The following is a 14,378-nucleotide window of genomic DNA, read 5'->3' on the forward strand; positions in this document are numbered from 1 at the left end:
ACAAACTTTGGGTAAAAACACCCATTTTAGGGGTCTAGCGGGGTAAATACAGGGGTTATCAACAAAAACAAAGTGGGATGCACATCTACATAACTATATCTACCATTTGTGTAAACTTCAGCCAAATCCATCAAACATTTGATGGAAAAACGAGTCAGACAAACTTCAGGGGTAAAATACCCATTTTAGGGGGCTAGCGGGGTAAATACTGGGGTTATCAACAAAAACAAAGTGGGATGCACATCTACATAACTATATCTACCATCTGTGTAAATTTCAGCCAAATCCATCAAACATTTGAGGGAAAAACGAGTCGGACAAACTTTGGGTAAAAACACCCATTTTAGGGGCCTAGCGGGGTAAATACTGGGGTTATCAACAAAAACAAAGTGGGATGCACATCTACATAACTATATCTACCATCTGTGTAAACTTCAGCCAAATCCATCAAACATTTGAGGGAAAAACGAGTCGGACAAACTTCAGGGGAAAAATACCCATTTTAGGGGGCTAGCGGGGTAAATACTGGGGTTATCAACAAAAACAAAGTGGGATGCACATCTACATAACTATATCTACCATCTGTGCAAATTTCAGCCAAATCCATCAAACATTTGATGGAAAAACGAGTCGGACAAACTTTGGGAAGAAAAAAAAAGAAAAAAACAAAAACATTTCGAGTAAAATCAATATGTGTCCCCTTCAGGGAAGGGGACCCATAATTATCTTTTTGTAATTATGGATCCCCCTTCCTTGAAGGGAACACACTGCTTTAGTTTGTATTTTTTTCTGTCTAACACTGGATTGTAACATGTGTTTAGGTAAGAAAGAGTGCTTCAATCATACTTAAAATTACACACCCGTTAGTTATCCAAAGTTGATCCTCCTAATGTTTGATCCTGAATGACCCAGCAGTTCACCCGCAGGCCCCAAAAACATGAATGCGCATTTATTTTTTCGTTATATGCTTACCTTAGCAGAGACATTGTCTTGGTGTACAAATGAAATGGTATCAAGTGGAGAACCTTGATTAGTCAAAGCTTGTAGTTTGGATGCTTGGTTTGATTGAAACTGCTGCTTCAAGTATGTGAGTGCAGTGTTTGCACTTTTGTGTAAACCCATGGAGTACTGGTCCATGCCCTTGCTTTCAAATGCTAAACCTTCCAACTCTGCAACAACTTAAAAAGATAATTCTGATTTAGAGACTATCATTAAATATGTTTACTTAACCTTGTATTATTTCAAGTATAGTTTCTTACCTACAAGTGGAATACAGACAACAAATCGGTTTGAATCCAATAATGCTTGGACCAGGTTCAAGTGATCAACAAAACAGTTTGTATCTGGTATTAAATAGTTGGGTCGCACTTCAACATTAAGTCCATGATCCTCTGCACTAAGTGAAGCCTTAAAATATGCAGTGTGAAAAGATTGATGCACAATAACCTGCTTTTTTTTACCACACTTGAATCTGGTGTTTTCTTTTATCTTGATAGTGTTTTTCTTGCTTTAGAGAAATGTGCATCAGTTGCAAGTCAGAAATGTCTTTGTTTCCTTCCTTGTTAAAGGATTCATGTTCCAAGGTCTCACACTGGTACTCTTCATCAACCTTTGAAAAACAGAATACATTCAAAACTAGAATAGTGGTTTTCCTATATATTGCCAGTTTATATATACTACATCATATTTAATGATGTATCACATATACCATTTACTATATTTGGCACCTACATTTCATTGGGTCCCTATCTTTTTCCTGGCACTTTATAACATAATTGTTTCTGCAAGCATAATCTAATGGGTCCCCACACATGTGCATATGCGATTTGGTAACAGTAAAAATAGGGCACAATCATTGTTAAACTGGAATAGTGGTTTTCCTATATATTCCATTTTATAGCGCCGATCGCGGCAGGAAGGGCCTGTTGTTAACCACCATAAGACGCAAAACTGCGTGATACAACAATTGCATAACTAACGTTTTTAAATGATCTACAAACATATCTTAATTGCACAGTGCAAAAAGACTGCCTGATAGCATGTCCAGTTATGCGCGAGGCCGAGATATTCGCTTTGCAGTGGGCAAGTTTGCACTTTTTGCACCCAATTGGGCTTTTTTTCGACATGGAGTTGTGCATTGTTTTCACGAGGTGGAAAATGGATGAGTCCAACTATTTAAACAAAGTTTCAACATTTTTGTCCTTCATCTTTGTTGAATTATGATTTTTAATCCACACATAGCATTCCCTGGCGCTGTTAAGTTTCTACATACCAACAATATGATTGCTTAGATGGGCTTTTTATGTCCAAAACCTGTTCTGAAACAGTTTTATTAACACTTTTAGTTAATAGAAGTCACATTACACAGGTGTAACAAATTGTGCTGCGTTGTCGCTCTGCATTTTAAAACACGAATAAGTTGACCTAAATTAACGTTTACAGAGCAATATAACTAACATTGTAACATATTAATTCCAACCAGCGAGAAAATGGTTAAGTGACGACTGCGTTCATGCATGAAGCAGGGACATTTTTTCATGCGCCACTATCGTCAATCACTCCCATTGCGTCAGCTGTGCACTGAGCGAGCACAAATTTGACAAAAAACAGCATGTAAAAACATATTTGGGGCTGTAAGAGTAATTACTGAGCCGATTGCACTGAAATTTTTAACAGCCAACAAGGAGCACCCTATCCACAGCTGTTTAAAATTTCAGCAGATTTTCCTATTGTGCATGGACTATGACCTATTTTATAGTGGGTCCCATATTAGCCACTGTTTTTATTAATAACCTTTCAATTGACACATGTTTTTTGTTCTTTTAAGGACTGAAGGTGTAAATAGTGAGACTATAGGGTAAAACACAACAAATTTTATCAAATGCGAACATTGTTAAAAAAATTCGCCAATTTAGAGGGCTACAGAGCTAAACACAATAATCAGCAGTGTTACGCCAACTTTTACGCAACACACCATTTCTGTCAAAGGAACACTTGATTCTACAAACTGGCCAAATTCCATTCAATTTGGCAATGCTAAAAAAAATTACACATTGTAGGCGGCTAATGGGGTTTCACATCCAAATTTGGAAAATACCAAACCACAATAAACCTTTAATTTTTTTCTCTGTCGCTTTTCAAAAAAGTAAACACTAGAGGTCTGTTAAGCAGCAACTTTTAATGCTTTTGACCCAACCTTTCTAACTGTGAATATTACACCAAAGAAACTTTTTTGTGGTGACCTGCAGCATACAAACATCTACGTGACTATAACAACCATCAGTGAAATTTTATCCAAATCCATTAAACATTTTGGCAAAAGAATGGACAAACTTCAGGGAAGAAAACAAAACAATTAAAGTCAAAATGTGTTCTATTCAGGGAATGGGAACCATATAACAAAATTAATTCATTCTTTAGTCAATACATTACCAATTCAGATACATCTTCAATTGAAAAATCCAATGGCTTGCTTCTTCCAGGATTTTGTTGCAGGACCACAACATAGCTAAAACCAGGACTGAAATTAACCATGCACACATAACTATGTGTACAGAAAATACCAACCTTCCATTTTTAAAAGCTAACAAGGGTTCTTCCATTCCACATAAATACCCCAAAAACTCTCGAATAAAAATGAATCGAATGCAATGGTGAGTTCTTTCTTTTAAACTTTCACTTGAAAGATCAAAACTTGACACAAATTTTGTATCATTTTCAGAATGATAAAGGGGTCTAAATCCTGACAATTCTTCATCTTCAGGCAAGGTGACCTGTAACAAACATTTCAATTGGCAATACTTACGTTTTAAATAGTTCCTATTTCAAGTCCTACTTCACAAGAAGTTGGATGATCAGATGATAAAATGTTTATGGGAAACTGTAATCTATCATCACAGAGCCAGTCACACATTTTAGCCAAACTGTCCCAAATGTTGAATTTTCTGTAATAAAAGCAAGGTACTAGTATTGACATAACCAAGAAGGATATTAATGATAATAGCAGGGAATATGTGTCTTAATGTTAGCTGCCTTGTTGATAAAATTTTGTATAATTTAGAACAAATGTATAGAAAACTAAAAACAGTTATTTTTTTATCTAATCACTTCTATTGCATTATATGGGTCATAATTGGTTGACAAAAATGCATAAGAACAACCATAAAAAGTTTTGTTGTAGTGCAATTACTAATGTCTTAATATTGTGCCTGACACTCTGACGATTTAGCTTAATAGCAATGTCTTGCAATGAACAAAAGTATGAATGCACTTACATGATATCAATGCATCTTTTGTAGAAAATTGTGATAAAAATGGAAAATCAGTAATATACTTAAGACTATCACTATCAATTAGCAGCACTTCAAACATGTGTTAAACAGTAACAGTGGTTTGAAGCAAAATGTGGTGCTGACATGTACTCTTTTGCTGGAAACACACCTTGCACGATCTCTAGAAGGTGGGGACGGATACCACAAATCACGATTGGCATACATCCAATCAAATGATACTTTTAGTGCTGGTAGGACCACACTCAACTCCCGACAATTAGTGGGATCAAGATTTCCCTCACAAATCATATTTTTCTCATGCACCACTTTTGTAACAAATGCAGACAAAATTGAAATAGTTTCGAAAGAGAACTCAACAGCTTCCAGTAAAAATGTATGTGATTCCTGATCTGCATGGATTTTTAGTCAGAATGATTTTGTAACTATTTTTGTTTTAAAAATGTCACCAATTTCACTGCGCCTTTGCTGCTCGTACACATTGAAAAAATTTATAGCACAGAGATGTAAAACTGTCATTTCCATAATGGGTAGGGACTGTCCATTGATCATCTACAAAAACACTATTTGTTAGAGAAGTTTAAATCTAAAACAGTATGTACTATATCATACATGCTTAAACATATTCAGAGCATCATTTCGTTTGGTTTCCAAAGAATCAAATCCAATTTTGGTGAACAGTTTCCCATGAACATTTAGGAAAACTAAAATAAATTTCTTCAACATCTGAAAAACATACACATTATTTATATTTAAGTAACAAATCATACACAGCAACTGTACAAAAGATACTAGAAGGGTGGCTTAGTATTGCCATTGCACATACACTATGACCCATTTTGAAATGTTAATATACTCCCCACACTGATTTTATTTTGCCAATGTTTTTGTAACCTTTGTTTGTTTCTGCAAGCAGAAACTCAAATTGTGGCCACTAATGGTGTTTTGAGCATGAACCGTTAATCCTTCTGATGTTGTTAGGCTGTTAACACCCCCTTAACATGTCTGTAAATAGCTAATATTTTATGCAAACACATTACAAACACAAGCAATATATATTTGATTGCTGTTGTGACACTGTTAAACCACAAAGCTTTTCGCTTGTAGTGTATGGCATCATGAAAAGTGTTTTACTCTTTGGGGATTGACAGGGTAACCGCTGGGATTATCGAGTCAATCTGAACAGTTGACATAGGTACCAGCTGTGGACACTTTATCCAAATGCACCAAAGATTTAACTTTTGCCAGAAAACATACGTACTAAAGACACTAACAAATTCCACATTGTGCAATGCGACAAAAAAATTGTACACTATGTTTTTAAGTGATTGGCTAAAAACAACATGGCACCAACTGTTGCACAAAAACAGCTAATTCTAATCATTATACAAATAGCTCTCTATCTATCAAGTAAGGGTATTTTTACCATCTACTCTGCATTGAGCCACCACTATGGTATACCAATGATCCACCATGGCATGGTATTGTGTCTAGATCAGCAGTTCCGGGAAGTTGAAGGGCTTCACAGGGGTTTGTTGTGGCAATTTAGGCATGAATGATTCATAATTTTATTGTTGCAAACAGCAACACTCGCCTGTACAATCTAATGAATCTTATTGTTACATCATTGATAATTTGTGATATAATAAACCCAGTCTTGCTACACTGTGGCCGAATTGCCAGACAAATATAAAATCGACTGATCCAAGCAACATGGCAATGTGTTTCTGACAGTCGTTTTATTAAAGTCAACTTTTATTATGTGCTTGGGGTGTGTTAGACATCATTATTTTTTTGGCGAAGTCGCAACCTAATTCGAGATGATTATGTCCGTATCATCAACCTTCCCATGACTTCTATTTGGCATAGTATCTGACATAGTAGTTTGATTTAGAATTGTTACAACAGCATTTGCAATTACGTCTTTTTGTATGATTGTTGTTTGCTGGCTTTATTGACATGAAAATCATGAAATAGTTTAAAGGTTTATGGTGACATGACCCATAACCAAAATTTTAAGGGGTTTCTGTATGAAGTTTATCAGGAAATGTATGAACACATATTGGTGGGGGTTGTGTTGTGTTAGAAAACCTCTAAAGGGGGTTGCAAAGTAAAAAAGGTTGAGAAACACTCCCTTAAGGGTTCCATACCACTAAAAAGGTTGAAGAACACTGGTCTAGATAGATAAAGCAATGAGTGTTTTAAGCAGCAAATGAGAAAAAATATCAACAACTGTTTCAAATGTAAAGTGTTTTTAAAACCTGATTTAAACACATTACTACCACTTTTCGTTTGCAGTAACTTTAGGAATAAAAATCAGTTAATTAATTTTTGATTACCCACTAAGGCTATCTTATCAAATGAAACAGGTTGTACATCTGTAAAAATTTAATCTAATTTCAGGAGTGTTATGGCGAAAAAAGGATGGCCAAGCTGCAGGAAAGAAAAAAAATTGTAAGATTATCATATGTACCCCTGAAGAAGAGGGCCCATAAGACAAGGATGAAAACAAAGCTGTTTCCTTCAAGGGTACATTTCAAGAGATCAATCAAACACAGTGACAATGGGAAGTACAAACCATATGTTATTCAATCCATTGTTTTAAGTTTGACTTATTTTAAAGGTCAGATGGGGAAAACGATGGGATGAGAGATAGATCAATATAGTTTTTTTTACAAATGATATAGATTATCGATAGTTTAGTACGCCTATAAGCAATATTTGAAGCAAATATTTTATGTGCAGTAAAAAGCCCAAATTTGCACCTTCCTAATGGCAAAAAACTCCAACATTGTTCAAAACGCGAATGTTGGGTGATTGTACCACAAAATAACAAAAAAATGTAGTTCAACAATTGTGCTTCACTATATGTATAAATGGACATAATCCTGTAAAAACTGAACGAACACAAGCCATGTCAGAGCATCAGAGCATTCATGCCAATTTGCCTTGATACCAACCAGCGACAATGTTAATACTTTTGCCCATGTTAGTTGTGATTGGCAAGCAAATGTAGTCCATAATATGGCTTCAATGATGCTATTCATTGACTTACTTCACTTGTTGAAGATTTGTTAATATGAAAGTTCCGATCATGTTTTTCTTTGGTTTCAAGTATTTTTGTTTCTTCTGTACCAGTAGTGAAGACCCAGAATTCACTGTTATAAAACTTAAGTTAAGTGAAATGCAAACCTTTACTCCATTCCAGCTTACTTGCAAGCGATTGTTTGATCTTTTTTTTCTGGTCCTGCTCTTTGGTTTTCAGAATCTTCAATGTATTTTAACTGCATGTAAAAAAATGTCAGACAAAACATGATATTGCTGCCCAAAACAGTAGATTTTTAATCAGCGAAAACACTATCCAGTAACATGTCTATCAAACATAGGGTCAAATTCATGTGTCCTGTATTCGAATACGAATACCTGCATGACCACATTCGAATTCATGAATACTTTAGTAATTTTTGAGTGACAGCAATTCAAATGGTATTCGAATAAAACATGTCAAGTATTTGTATTCATGAATAGTTGACCAAAAAACAATAATGTGTAATTCGAATACTATTCAAATAAACCCTAAGCATGTATTCGTATTCATGAATACTTACATACTTTTTAAAATGTATCAATTCGAATTGTATTCGAATTAACAGTTTCAGTTATTTGTATTCACAAATTGTTTAGTTGTTGTAAGAAGCAAACAATTCGACTGCACCGATTCGGGTATTTATAGTTGCGATTAGAAGGTATTCGAACAAAAAGTAACATTTGGGTTTATGTATTGCAAATTTATCGGTAACTAGAAGGGTGGCTTAGCACATTTTGTTGTTGCATTTACACTAGAACCTATTTTAAAACATTAATATATTACATTAATATATAGTAAAATAACTCCGCTAGGACTGCTGTGGTAGTGTCTGCAGGTCTGGTGAACACTGATTACCAACCTTCCTACGTGCATCATCAAACAAGGATGTTAAACTTTCCCTTGCAGTGATTATAGGTGTCCCAGATGTAGCAAGACTGCGAATGTAATAATAAATGGCATCTAAGCGGCGGCGTGTACGAACAGCTAAAACAGCAAGCTGATTATACGGTCTTCCATTTTTCGGTTCCAAACACCTTGCCTGAATGTAGAAACTGCACAACAATTTACCAATGGTAAACTGTGTAATGTCTTGTTTTTTGGTGACTTTACATACCCTTTTTTATAAACATTACAACAGATTTTATCTTACTGGCGAGCTTTTCCATAGTTGAGTGTACCGTTCACATTTTCTTTGTATCTGGCAATGTCACCAAGACAGATCAAACACTTTTGACAACAGATTATTGCAAGTTTTGTCTGCAATCAAACATCAAATTTCATACAGTTAAAATGTTGTAACCTCTACACCAGGGGTGGGCAACCTGCGGCCCGCGGGCTGCATGCGGCCCTTCATTAAAGGTTGTGCGGCCCGCAGAGACGCTTGGATTTCAAAAGTACTGGCAAACGAGTCCAATTATTACATATTTTTGAGCTGATTAATGCGCCTGATGCTAGTTTTCTGCGATCTGGCAAAATGTGGTTAGAATCAAATACGAATTATACTTGTAGTTAAGCATATTTGGTAAGAAACAAAGCAAAATCACTTTGTGTTATGCACATGTGCAGCCCGCGATCCAATTTTGACATTTATAATTGGCCCTACAGTAAAAAAGGTTGCCCACCCCTGCTCTATACATTCATTGTTGAAATATATATGAAACAGTAAATTATAACTAGAAGGGTGGCTTAGCACATTTTGTTGTTGCATTTACACTATAACCTTTTTCAAAACATTAATATATTTCCTATGCTTATTTTGTATTTAGCCATCATCTTTTATAACCTTAGTCGTTTCTGCGGGCAGAAACTCATGGGTGCCCACACACCCCCAGATATTGTGTGAAGTATGTCCTATTTAACATTCTTTTTCAAAGTAAAGAAGGAGTAAATAGTGGCATAATGGGGTAAAACAAAAAATGGACACCTATGAATAGCAAATTCTACAAGCTGTCCAATTTTCATTTAATTTGAACATTGTTAAAAGATTCACCCATTTTAGGGATTAGTTGGTTAAGTTGTGGTGCTACAAGGCAAAACATAACATTTGAGGACTTATTATGTTCAAGAAACTTTGCAAATTTCATATAATTAGGATGTTTTTTTAAAGTTCATTTATTTTAGGGGGCTAGTTGAGTAAATGGTGGAGCTACAAGGTAAAACACATCAATTGAAACCTACAAATAGCATAGTCCACATGCTACCTAAATTTTAGCCAATCCCGACACTGTTTAATAAACTCACCCATTTTAGGGCCTGTTTTTTAATATTTTAGTGGCCTGTGTGTGAACTACAGGGTCAAAAGGTGACAAACATTGGAAGAATTAACTTTGATTAACTACCTATGATCAGCAAAATTTGAGAAAAGTTGAAAATGCTCTTTCTGAACAATCTTACGTTAGACAGCAAAAATAAAGACAAAAACAACAGGCAGTGGTTTTTAACCTTCTTTATCCAACGGCCTATTTCAACAACCCAATGTAACTGACGAACCCCTTCTGAAAATTTCATCATCTGTTTTGAAAATAACTAGATTAAAGTTTGACTTCAGGCCAAAAAAAGTTTTGTTACACTGGTTGGTTAACCAAGCTCAATCAACTAGCTTGTGCATAGTCATGTAAAAAAGCATTTTGTGAAACGTTAAGGCAATTTGTGATTTTATTTACCCGCTTTCCAACTCGTTTCGTAAAACTTCGAGATGTGGTAGGACTCTGCAGCATTTGTTTTAAATTTAGTTCATAACAACTTTCCAGAGATGAAATTAGGTTTTCATACACTGTTGATGCCTGGACCAAATAAAACAGTCATATTACGAGTTTTACTAACAATGAATATGCAAATTTGTTTTTAAATACCTCATTAATGACAGCAATTAAAAGGTGTTTTAGTTTTGCCATTTCCATTTCAGAGCAAGAAGATATTTGTTGCCTTAATTTTTCAATGACCTAAAAGTTACAAGTTGAACACCAACGTTTGCAAAACACTGTAAAGGTGGGTTTCTTATGCCATTTAATTGCATAGTCATCTTGAAACCCAAACCATAGCCCAACACTAGGTAATAAAATAATCTGAACAATTTTATGGCATCTCTGAAAATATAGGAAATGTAGACACTGCTGATTTTCAAAACAATAGACATGATGTTATCTTGTTTTTTGCTATTCCTTTTTCTACAAAAAATTTTAACTTCTCACTATTTTTTGCTTCCTACCAATTTATCTAAGGCAGTGGTTCTCAACCTTGTACTGATCATGTACCACCTGATGAACTTTTCCATAGCTTTGAACCAACTAAACCCTGTTTAATGGATAGACCAAAATATTTGCTTGCCAATTTTTCTCGACATGGCCAGCATATTTCTAAAACCAGTAAGTTTAGCGATTTCAAAATAATATCCAAAGCATGCCAAATGTTAGGGCTATTCAGTTGGGTCAGTTGAGTTCAATTCTTGATCTGACTTACATTGGGTGCCATCAATGGTACGCACATGACAGATTGAGAACCACTGATCTAAGGAGAGTGTTATTTGCTATAAATTGCAACTGCTTTAAGACATTTGATACTACAAAAGTTTGACGACCATGACACTACAATTCCAAAGATTGAAAAAATCATGATGAGTTTATCACCTCATAGATGGTGTGAAAAATGCAATGTTTGTGACAAGTTGTACATAGTCTATGTCTATGCATAACCTTCTTAAAAGCAAATTAGGTCAATTAAGCATGTCTGTGGCTATAAGAGCCTATTGTGTGTCGTTCAGGCTGCGGTAGTGCCAGTTTATACATTTTGCCTCAACAAGCACCTTTGGGACATGGTCCACTGGTACCATTTGAGTAACTATAGTATAACTGGCCTGATAATACTGTATCGGCACCGATACCCAATGATATTCGCAGTATCAGTACTCGTCCAATACTTCGGCAGTTTCGGACTAAATACTGATATCTTAATAAACTAGAAGGGTGGCTTAGCACATATTGCCCTTGCATACACACTATAACCTATTTTAAAACATAAATATATTTCCTATGCTTATTTTGTATTGGGTCCCATATTAGCCATCGTCTTTTATAACTTTAGTCGTTTCTGCAGGCAAAAACTCATGGGTCCCCACACATGCAAAGTTGAAAATAATGCAATTCAAGAGATAACCATGAGAAAGTCGGGTGTTGTAAGGTAAAACACAGTGATCGGCACTGGGCTTAAATAATAATACTATGTAGAATACAAACTATAAAATTAGATTCTTCCCAGATAATGTTTGAAGTAGGGTAACTAATTGGTTTCGACACACAAACTAAAAAATATATAAAAACCACAATGACTCAATCAATAGTACTGCAAAATTTCAGCCCAATCCGCCAACGTTTAAAATTTTGACCACTAGAGGCGTTTTGAGCAACAACTGTTAATGTTTCTGACGTCATAGGGCTGTTAACAAGCACCTGACTGCCATGGCACAAAAACGACCGCCAAGCAAACCAGCAACATACAACTGGTTGCCCTTGTAACACTATTCCACCAAAGAAATGTTTCGTTTGTGGTGCCCAGGAACATACAAATACATTTTACACTTTGGGGGCTTGTGGGGTAAATGTTAGGACTAAAGGGTTGAACACAACAATCGACACCTATAAATGGCATACTATACAAGAAATCCAAATTTCAGCCAATTCCGACACTGTTTAAAAACTCACCCATTTTAGCGGGCTAGCGGGGTAAATACTGGGGTTATCAGCAAAAACAAAGTGGGATGCACATCTACATGAATATATCTACCATCTGTGTAAATTTCATCCAAATCCATTAAACATTTGATGGAAAAACGAGTCGGACAAACTTTGGGTTAAAACACCCATTTTGGGGGGCGAGCGGGGTAAATACAGGGGTTATCAACAAAAACAAAGTGGGATGCACATCTACATAACTATATCTACCATCTGTGTAAACTTCATCCAAATCCATTAAACATTTGATAGAAAAACGAGTCGGACAAACTTTGGGAAGAAAATAACCCATTTTAGGGGGCTAGCGGGGTAAATACTGGGGTTATCAACAAAAACAAAGTGGGATGCACATCTACATAACTATATCTACCATCTGTGTAAATTTCAGCCAAATCCATCAAACATTTAATGGAAAAACGAGTCGGACAAACTTTGGGTAGAAGAAAAAAGAAGAAAACAAAAGAAAAAAAACAAAAACATTTTGAGTAAAATCAATATGTGTCCCCTTCAGGGAAGGGGACCCATAACAAGTAAAACAGGAATTTCAGTGCGTTTTTGACACATTATTTTGCGAAAAGTCACTAGACCCAGACCATTGACTCAGTTGCCAGTTCATCACAATTTCTTTGTCTGATTTGGATGTTTGCAGTTTGTCTCTGTCAACAAACAAGAGGTGCCTAACAAACGATTACCGAATCAGCAATTTTAACGACGATTCATTTATTTATAGAATATATTCTATGCTGCTTTGTCAAGCTATTGTGCCATGACTGAGGTCACCTTGGATTAAGTTTACACTGCTTTGCAGATACTAAACACTGATTTGGAATAGTTAATGTATACCTGCACAACAACATCCAAGCACAGCTGCAACACACCTTGGATTTTTTTATGATGCCCAAGGAATTTAGTGACAAAACTAGTTTGATAATTTTTGGTTACACTTTTCTTTTCTTTTGCAGATACAGCATAGAAAGGCTCCGAATAGAATATTAGATAAAGTATCGTTATTAGATTGGATGGCAGTACTTTTATTTAAAGTTACTTTCATATATAACTAGATATTAAGTTAATAATAAGTTTTATATGTATTCAATAAAGTATTGGGTATAAGATCGGATGGCAGTACTTTTTGTGTAAAATATCAAGTACTGGTATCGAATTAAAAACAGGTCTTTCATTTTTAATTCACTGTTCACTTGCCTATGATTGTGTTGTTGACAACAAACTGTAACATCCGTTTTAGACAAAACATGACTACATAAATAAGAGAGCAAAAAAGAGTGGCATAACTTTCTGAGCAAGAAAAGAAACAGACATTGTAGTGTGAGCGTTGATCATCTCTTTACAAGTGGAGTGTCATGGTATTGCTATTTCGCCAGGGAAGTGTAAACTAGCACTCTCATTACTAAACTCGCGGTTTATTAGCACCAGGATTTTTTGCCTAATCCAGTCAATTCTGACTACATTTGTTGCCATATTTACAACAACATACATTTGTTCCCTGATTTAAAATGGGTCCCTACTTGTTCTGGCATTTAACATAATGTGAGCAGAAGCAAACCGGTCACCACACATGCAAATATGTCCTTCAGGTATCCCTGACTACTTCCATTATCTAGTGCACAAATTTAATCATAGTACCCTGGGTTAATATTGTCATATTACACAAAACAGTATAACATTTAAAATATAACATTAAAAACTTCAAACTGAAAGAAATCACCTACAATATGTTCATTTGAATCAACTCAATACAACAAAAAAGTTTGATACAATGAGATCTTCAAGCAATTTTGTTCCCTACCTGGTGAAAAACATTTTTCCACATTGCCTGATCAACATTATGCTTGAATGATAGATCAATGTCTGTCAAGATAAGTGACCTGTATTTCTCAATCAATTTGTTTCTAAAAAAAAATACAACTTCGGACATTCCATTAATATTTGACAAGAAAATTTAAAACTACCGCAACTGCTGCATGTGATCAACAAAGTTTCTGGAAGTAAAATCCGAAGAAGAAAGCTCAAAGTAAATAGTGCTTTCAAGTTGATCAGCTTCTTTTAACCATTTTGAACTTGAGCTTTCTTGACCTGGATATATTGTTTTTATGGTCTCGCCCAAACTGTTTAATTGGTTGCTTGACCAAGTAAAGAAGGAGGACTGCGACAAACTCCTAAAAGCAAATGTTTGTTTTTTCAAATTGAGTTTATTGATATAGGTATTTACATTTATTGCGGATGGTACAAAAATGTAGCGGGGATGAACAGAAA

The 14,378-nt window shown here is 35.3% G+C and overlaps 1 protein-coding gene across 5 annotated transcripts in view; it reads right to left on the reverse strand.

Moving 5' to 3' along the window:
- LOC145238341 (telomerase-binding protein EST1A-like) overlaps nucleotides 1-14,378 on the reverse strand; it is a 40,927-nt gene that overhangs the window by 1,940 nt on the left and 24,609 nt on the right. For 2 of the 5 annotated variants that reach the window (XM_080101473.1, XM_080101475.1), the window contains 17 exons: nucleotides 14,075-14,281; nucleotides 13,912-14,014; nucleotides 10,230-10,319; nucleotides 10,041-10,160; nucleotides 8,528-8,634; nucleotides 8,237-8,429; nucleotides 7,503-7,573; nucleotides 7,345-7,447; nucleotides 4,902-5,015; nucleotides 4,739-4,841; nucleotides 4,441-4,681; nucleotides 3,836-3,944; nucleotides 3,568-3,773; nucleotides 3,433-3,520; nucleotides 1,466-1,609; nucleotides 1,260-1,407; nucleotides 973-1,178 (listed from right to left, as the gene is read on the reverse strand). In XM_080101473.1, the coding sequence (XP_079957599.1) occupies nucleotides 973-1,178; nucleotides 1,260-1,407; nucleotides 1,466-1,609; nucleotides 3,433-3,520; nucleotides 3,568-3,773; nucleotides 3,836-3,944; nucleotides 4,441-4,681; nucleotides 4,739-4,841; nucleotides 4,902-5,015; nucleotides 7,345-7,447; nucleotides 7,503-7,573; nucleotides 8,237-8,429; nucleotides 8,528-8,634; nucleotides 10,041-10,160; nucleotides 10,230-10,319; nucleotides 13,912-14,014; nucleotides 14,075-14,281 (2,353 nt within the window). Of the gene's footprint in view, nucleotides 1-972; nucleotides 1,179-1,259; nucleotides 1,408-1,460; nucleotides 1,610-3,432; nucleotides 3,521-3,567; nucleotides 3,774-3,835; nucleotides 3,945-4,440; nucleotides 4,682-4,738; nucleotides 4,842-4,901; nucleotides 5,016-7,344; nucleotides 7,448-7,502; nucleotides 7,574-8,236; nucleotides 8,430-8,527; nucleotides 8,635-10,040; nucleotides 10,161-10,229; nucleotides 10,320-13,911; nucleotides 14,015-14,074; nucleotides 14,282-14,378 lie in introns of those variants that run through there. The other 3 variants (XM_080101474.1, XM_080101477.1, XM_080101476.1) reach the window with 3 other exon arrangements.

The sequence above is a fragment of the Phallusia mammillata genome, chromosome 7 (assembly GCF_965637545.1).
Source record: "Phallusia mammillata chromosome 7, kaPhaMamm4.hap1.1, whole genome shotgun sequence".
NCBI classification, from domain to species: Eukaryota; Metazoa; Chordata; class Ascidiacea; order Phlebobranchia; family Ascidiidae; genus Phallusia; species Phallusia mammillata.